Source organism: Ahaetulla prasina, chromosome 6 (genome assembly GCF_028640845.1).
Source record: "Ahaetulla prasina isolate Xishuangbanna chromosome 6, ASM2864084v1, whole genome shotgun sequence".
Lineage (NCBI taxonomy): Eukaryota > Metazoa > Chordata > Lepidosauria > Squamata > Colubridae > Ahaetulla > Ahaetulla prasina.
Window position 1 is genome coordinate 62,505,610 of NC_080544.1, and position 7,970 is coordinate 62,513,579.

The 7,970-nt window shown below is 43.9% G+C and overlaps 1 protein-coding gene across 1 annotated transcript; it reads left to right on the plus strand.

Moving 5' to 3' along the window:
* The first annotated feature begins 6,838 nt into the window (after positions 1-6,838).
* On the plus strand, positions 6,839-7,756 carry LOC131201305 (metal transporter CNNM1-like). The gene has a single exon (XM_058189122.1). It carries the CDS (start codon positions 6,872-6,874, stop codon positions 7,754-7,756), a length of 885 nt encoding a protein of 294 aa, XP_058045105.1. The 5' UTR covers positions 6,839-6,871.
* The last annotated feature ends 214 nt before the right edge of the window (positions 7,757-7,970 follow it).

Here is a 7,970-nt window from a genome sequence, read left to right on the forward strand (position 1 = left end):
TAGTAGGGAAAGGATATTCTAAAATATATTAGACAGCGCTCACCCATGCTAGTTTGTGAGTGGTCTGATTTCCACTAAGCTTTGAGTATATGTTTTCAGGAAAAAGTGCCAAAGGAAATCATTGAAGGGTCTTATCTACTCATTAGAAAGATTCTTCCATGGAGTTAAAAAAGATCAAAGATTTTACTAGTCAAAGAAATCACCAGCTATACAAGGCTAGCCACCAGTTCATCCAACTGAGAGAAGAAAAAGAAAATTTGCCACTAATGCCTATAAATATTTTCTTAATTCTAGAAATATGAGAAGCAGTTAAAATTAGAAGGATAAAATCAGAAGAGAGTACACTTACACATATTAGGTGCATAGACTAGAGCTTAAAATTTGAAGTTTAGAAAAATTGTATGTTTTAATGTGCAGGTTTGAAACACTATCTGAATGGGAGGGAGCTAATATACAAAGCTGGATGGGAGGGAGCTAATATACAATGTCTGCAAAGCTGAAGAAATTAAACTGTTGGGTTTTTTTTGTATTTTATTGGTAAAAGTAAAGGTAAAGGTTCCCCTCGCACATACATGCTAGTCGTTGCCAACTCTAGGAGGCGGTGCTCATCTCTGTTTCAAAGCCAAAGAGCCAGCGCTGTCCGAAGACGTCTCCGTGGTCATGTGGCCAGCATGATTCAATGCCAAAGGCGTATGGAACGCTGTTACCTTCCCACCAAAGGTGGTCCCTATTTTTTCGACCTGCATTTTTACGTGCTTTCGAAACTGCTAGGTTGGCAGAAGCTGGGACAAATAACGGGAGCTCACCCCATTACACGGCAGCACTAGGGATTCGAACCACCAAGCTGCCGACCTTTTGATCGACAAGCTCAACGTCCTAGCCCCTGAGCCACCACGTTATATTGGTAGCTTGAATTAAAAGAGAGAAACTTCTCCCTCAAAGTACAGTTTTGCACTGTTTCTTTCAATCAAACTCTTCAAATCCTCAGGTGTTGTGTGCTAGTTGTCCATGTCATCTGAACTCATATACTTGAATTTGTGGGTTTAGAAAAATGGAGGCAGATAAAAGGAATTAGCTACGAATGTGATTTTGACAGGCAGTTTGCACACTTTCTAAAACCATTTGGCATTTCTTCCATTTGCTAGGCCAAAGAAAAGGATTAAGGCTGGTGGTGCTAATAGTAAACTATAAACTTTCTACCATAGAAAGATTTTATACCTAGGAAGGTTTTTTGTGAAACTACTCTAAAAGCTTCACATTCAAATATATGGACAAAATTTTGGTTTAAATTATTTGACTGTGTACTTTAATATGAAGGAAATGCCATGTGTTTTTAGAAAGTCTGAAAATTAACCCAATTAATTTTCAATTTTTGAAAAAAATAATAATGGAGAAGTGAAGATATATATGGGGTTATGTTTGCAAATTTTTCAAGTAGCATGAATACATGGATAAGACATTAGATTTAAATATTGGGACACCAACAGTATTTGTAATATTTGCTTTATTTTCTAATACTGTAAGTAACTAGAGAGTATTGGTAAGAAAAACGGCTACTCTTCTGGAACAAAGATGATCCCTGATGATGTACTGCACATCCATATAAAGACATATTCCAGAAGATCCTATTAAAATTTATTTTTATTTTTTTATTATTTTTATTTTTATTTACATTTATATCCCGCCCTTCTCCGAAGACTCAGGGCGGCTTATAGTGTGTAAGGCAAATGTCCAAGTTTCTCCTTATTATGCAAAATTTACCTATTGATTCTACTGTGTTCCTTACATACACACATAAAGGAATTGCCAATATCCAATTACATACAATTACCCAGCTTCACTCCCTGATCCAGATGTTGCTGTTATTATATATGCAGATGCACTGTTTGCTTTTCCTTTTTTCTTGTCAGAGATCAGTATGAACGGCATAATGTTCTTCTACTGGCACGAATAGGAAGATATCCCTAACACAGATTTGATTCAGGATTCCACAGTCAAACCACTGAATTTAAAATAAATAATTAAAAAAATATATCAGGGGGTAATATTCAACATGCTAAAAGGAGGCCCTTCACAATTCTAAGAAAACAAGATTGCAAAATGAGGCTGTCCTTTTATATCTTGATTCCTATCAGATGGCCATTATTACTCTGTTGGCTTTTTCCCCCAACCAGGCATCTTCTAATTTTGTTGGGATTACAAATTCTAGAATTTCCAGGTAGTCTTGGAATTCTAGAAGTTGACAGCTCCCAAAAACAGGAGAATGTCAGGTTGGGAGAGGCCGCCACAAAGTTAAGATTCACTCATGATAATGACCAAAATTACAATACAGGGACAGGACACTATCCCCTTTCAAACAACAGGGTTTGGCTATGCTTTTCATTGGTGAGTCTTAAACATTGGTCCATGGACTATCCATCACTCATGGAGATTTACCAGGTGCCTGCCAGTTTCTCTGCATTCACACTTCAGAACCCACCCACTGCTTCAGTCCCCATCTGAGCTGTGCACTGACAGTCAGCTGGCTCTCAAGAACAGATCACTAGCTGAAAAATAATTCACTGAAGTGTAAGTAATAACATAATTAATAATGTAAGTACTAACAGCAAACTAACAAGTAAACAGTTTGCAAGCATAGTTACTGGCTACCAGTCTGCCCGGTTGATGCTGAATGGAAGACATGCAACCTGAAAAGTGCAAATAGGAAATGGAACAATAAATACCTAAAAAAATGGCAGGAAATGTTTCTTAATGACAAATTTTGTTGAAGAAAATTTTGATCATCAAGTTTGTACTTAAGAGTTGCTATTATAGCATGAGGTACATAAAAAGTAAGTGTTAAATAAAAGCTTTAATCTGGATTAAATTTTCTGGTGCAAAATTTAGTTTTAAAAAAGAGAAAGCATATACTGTAAAAATGCAAACAGAAATGCTCCCCCAAGATAAACTTCCATATTCTTACAGACAAAAGAATATGGAAGATGGCATTTGTTTCAATGGCTGTTCTTGCATTTTCCTTATGTTTCTTTTGTGGTGTATGATTGAAGAACATCTAAGCAACACTGCCTTGAATGATAGCAATCCAATACACTCAATCAATATAAATTTATTATATTCTAATGCCTGTTTTCTATAGTATACATTACTGTTTTTTCATTTTCATATGGCTATTTCAAAATTAATACAAAGTTCAATATTTATACAAGTAGAAAAGAAGAAAAAAGCAAATTGTTTTATTAGCTTGCCATTAAAGGAGACTACCCCTTCATGGATTACTGCCTTGTCGTGGCGAAGGGGCTTGCATAGCTCAATGAAGCTGTGAGCTATGCCGTGCAGGGACACCCAAGACGGACAGGTCATAGCAGAGAGTTCTGACAAAACATGATCCACTGGAGAAGGAAATGGCAACCCACTCCAGTATCTTTGCCATGAAAACCCCATGGACAGTACAAAAAGGAAAAAAGATATGATGCCGGAGGATGAGCCCCTCAGGTCAGAAGGTGTCCAATATGCTACTGGGGAAGAGCGGAGGGCTAGTACTAGTAGCCCCAGAAAGAATGAAGCGACTGGGCCAAAGCCGAAAGGACGCTCAGCTGTGGATGTATCTGGTGGTGAAAGGAAAGTCTGATGCTATAAAGATTTTTTCTCCATAGGAACCTGGAATGTAAGATCCATGAATCAAGGTAAGCTGGACGTTGTCAAACAAGAGATGACAAGATTGAACATCGATATCTTAGGAATCAGTGAACTAAAATGGACAGGAATGGGTGACCATCAAGTATACTACTGCAGGCAAGAATCCCTCAGAAGAAATGGAGTAGCCTTCATAATCAATAAAAGAGTAGGAAAAGCAATACTGGGATACAATCCCCAAAATGACAGAATGATCTCAGTTCGAATCCAAGGCAAACCATTCAATATCACAGTAGTCCAAGTCTATGCCCCAACCACTGGTGCTGAAGAGGATGAAATTGACCAGTTCTATGAAGCCCTACAGCACCTTATAGAATTAACACCAAAAAATGATGTCCTTATCATCATGGGGGATTGGAATGCTAAAGTAGGAAGCCAAAAGATAACTGGAATAACAGGCAAGTTTGGCCTTGGAGTACAAAATGAAGCAGGGCACAGGCTGATAGAATTCTGTCAAGATAATACGATGGTCATAGCAAACACTCTTTTCCAACAACCCAAGAGACGACTCTACACATGGACATCACCAGACGGTCAACACAGAAATCAGATTGACTATGTGCTCTGCAGCCAAAGATGGAGAAGCTCTATACAGTCAGTAAAAACAAGACCAGGAGCTGACTGTGGCTCAGATCATGAGCTTCTCCTTGCAAAATTTAGGCTTAAACTGAAGAAAGTAGGGAAAAGCCCCAGGCCACTCAGGTATGAACTAAATCATATCCCTGATAAATATACAGTAGAGGTAACAAATAGATTTAAGGAATTAGATAGACAGAGTGCCTGAAGAACTATGGACGGAGGTTCGCAACATTGTACAAGAGGTAGCAACTAAAACCATCCCAAAGAAAAAGAAAGGCAAGAAAGCAAAATGGCCGTCTGAGGAAGCTTTGCAAATAGCTGAGAAAAGAACGGAAGCGAAAGGCAAGGGAGAAAGAGAAAGATACACCCAGTTGATGTATAATTTCAGAGAATAGGTAGAAGAGATAAGAATAATTTTTAAATGAACAGTGCAAAGAAATAGAAGAAAACAATAGAATAAGGAAGACCAGAGATCCCTTCAAGAAAATTGGAGATATGAAGGGAACATTTCATGCAAAGATGGGCATGATAAAGGACCAAAGTGGCAGGGACCTAACAGAGGCAGAAGAGATTAAGAAGGGGTGGCAAAATTACACAGAAGAACTATACAAGAACAAACTTAACATCCCTGATAACCACAATGGGGTGGTCACTGACCTTGAACCAGACATCCTAGAATGTGAAGTCAAATGGGCCTTAGGAAACCTGAGCAACAACAAAGCTAGTGGAAATGACAGTATTCCAACTGAGCTATTCAAAATCTTAAAAGAAAATGCAGTAAAAGGGCTACACTCAATTTGTCAGCAAATTTGGAAAACTCAGCAGTGGCCACAGGCTTGGAAAAAGTCAGTTTACATTCCAATCCCAAAGAAAGGCAATGCCAAAGAATGTTCAAACTATCGCACCATTGCACTCATTTCACATGCTAGTAAGGTTATGCTTAAAATCCTATAAGCTAGGCTCCAGCAGTATGTGGATCGAGAACTACCAGAAGTACAGGCAGGATTTCGAAGAGGCAGAGGAACTAGAGATCAAATTGCCAACATACGTTGGATCATGGAGAAAGCTAGGGAGTTCCAGAAAAACATCTACTTCTGCTTCATTGACTATGCTAAAGCCTTTGACTGTGTGGATCACAACAAATTGTGGCAAGTTCTTAAAGAGATGGGCATGCCAGACCATCTTATTTGTCTCTTGAGAAACCTGTATGCGGGTCAAGAAGCAACAGTGAGAACTGGACACGGAACCACTGATTGGTTCAAAATTGGGAAAGGAGTCTGGCAATATATCGCCCTGCCTATTTAACTTATATGCAGAGCACATCATGAGAAAGGCGGGGCTGGATGAATCAAAAGTTGGAATTAAGATTGCCAGGAGAAATATCACAACCTCAGATATGCAGATGATACCACTCTAATGGCAGAAAGTGAAGAGGAACTAAAAAGCCTCTTGATATGGGTGAAGGAGGAGAGTGCAAAAGCTGGCTTGAAACTCAACATTAAGAAACCTAAGATCATAGCATCTGGCCCTCTCAATTCCTGGCAGATAGATGGGGAAGAAATGGAGGTAGTGACAGATTTTATTTTCCTGGGCTCCAAGATCACCGCAGATGGGGATTGCAGCCAAGAAATTAAAAGACGCTTGCTCCTGGGGAGGAAAGCTATGGCAAATCTAGACAGCATACTAAAAAGCAGAGGAATCACCCTGCCAACAAAAGTGCGTATAGTCAAGGCTATGGTTTTCCCAGTTGCAATGTATGGCTGTGAAGGTTGGACCATAAGAAAGGCTGAGCGCCAAAGAATTGAGGCCTTTGAACTCTGGTGCTGGAGAAGACTCCTGTGAGTCCCTTGGACTGCAGAAGATGCTAGAGGATACGAAGGCCTGGTGGAACATTGTCCACCAGGAAGGAAAAAAAACAATCCTAGGGCAATTACTGTAAACAAAAACTCATCCATCAGATCTGTTGATATAGCTAATATTTCATTCAGTCCTCTTGTTTGGCTGTATCTTTCTGGATCTTCAGGATTTGACAGTGTTATTCCAGTGTATTACGATTTCCCGCCTTTCTAATTTTATTTTCTCTTCTCAGTGGAAGCAAATTTCCATTAACCCCCCTCACTGCACCAGAATCCTAATGTGCGCTACATATATCAATATTTAAAGAGTAGGAAGATCTGGCAGGTTGCCCAGACAAGCAGGTCAAGGAGGGATTAAGGACTGCACGTTTTCGCTGCACTTCATGATGCATCCCTGCACGCTGCCTGCCCCCAATAATCACAGCTGGGCCCAGGGACCCAGATGCTGTAAACAGAGACCCACCGATTTCGCAGGGAAGAAGAAACAGGGAACGTGGGTGGGCTCCACATGGAAGAGAAGCCCAATTCTGCGACCGATAACATCCGGAGCCATCTTCGCGGCATGCTAGCCTTTACCCACCGTGTGGGTAAATGGGGCGCCCCGGACCCTCTGAGGAAAGCCAAGGGGCTGGCAGGCTCGCCCCATACACACGTGGTCCAGCGGCCGCCCCCAGCGCCTCGAGAGAGTCACGTGCGGCCGGCGCCTGCTCTTCGAAGCCCTGTCTTTCGCCTGGCTGCTGAGGATGGTGGGGCAGGCGGCAGCAGCCTTGGGCCGAGGGCTGGAGCGCAGGAACGCCGGCTGTTGGGGTCGGAGCCGAGGCGCGGTTCTGCTTCTCTTCTTCTCCCTGTCGCCCAGGCCCCCTGGCGGAGCGGCGTGGCTACTGGGGCTGCGGCCAGAGGATACGGCGCCTGGGCTCGTGTGGCTCGAAGGGGGGGCGCTGCGGGCGGCTGAGGGTTCCCGCTTCTTGTTGCGCCTCTACTTCCAGCCGCCGGCCGAAGGGAGCGCCGCCAGTAACGGCAGCAGCGCGAGCGAGGAGGTCGAGCGCCGCGTCGTCTTCGTGGAGGAGCCAGCCAAGGTGGAGCGCTGCCCCGAACGCAGCGCCTGGGCCTCGGACGTGGAAGTGCTGGGCCCGCTTTTGCCCGGAGGCTCGGCCGGCTCGGCTTTAGCCGAGGTGAGAGTGCGGGAACCGCGAAAGGGTGAGGCCGGCGCCGGGCCTGAAGGGCGTCGGTTCGGGCTCTGCGCTTGGGATGGACGAGCCTGGCAACTGCACGGCGCGCCGGGGGGCTTCGTGCTGCAAGTGGAAGCGCCGGCTGCGGGCTCGGCCGCGTGGCTGATCCCGTTGCCCACCGCCGGCTGGTTGCGGGCTCTGGGCGCGCTAATCCTGCTAGCTCTGTCGGCGCTGTTCAGTGGCCTCCGCTTGGCCGTGCTGTCCCTCGATCCGATGGAGCTGCGGGTACTGCGCAACAGTGGCTCGGCTGCAGAGAGGGACCAGGCGCGCAAGGTGGAGGCTGCGCGCGGCCGAGGCGGAAGCGGCACTTACCTACTGTGCACTCTGTTGCTCGGACAGGCGGGTGCCAACGCCACGCTGGCGGGCTGGTTATGCGCTGCCCTGCAAGCCAGTCAGTAAAAACAAGACCAGGAGCTGACTGTGGCTCAGATCATGAGCTTCTCCTTGCAAAATTTAGTTTTAAAAAGAAATTAAAAGACGCTTGCTCCTGGGGAGGAAAGCTATGGCAAATCTAGACAGCATACTAAAAAGCAGAGGAATCACCCTGCCAACAAAAGTGCGTATAGTCAAGGCTATGGTTTTCCCAGTTGCAATGTATGGCTGTGAAGGTTGG

What these genes read in the sequence shown, in the direction of transcription:
- LOC131201305 (XM_058189122.1), top strand. Translation starts at nt 6,872, where the DNA reads ATGGTGGGGCAGGCGGCAGCAGCCTTGGGCCGAGGGCTGGAGCGCAGG.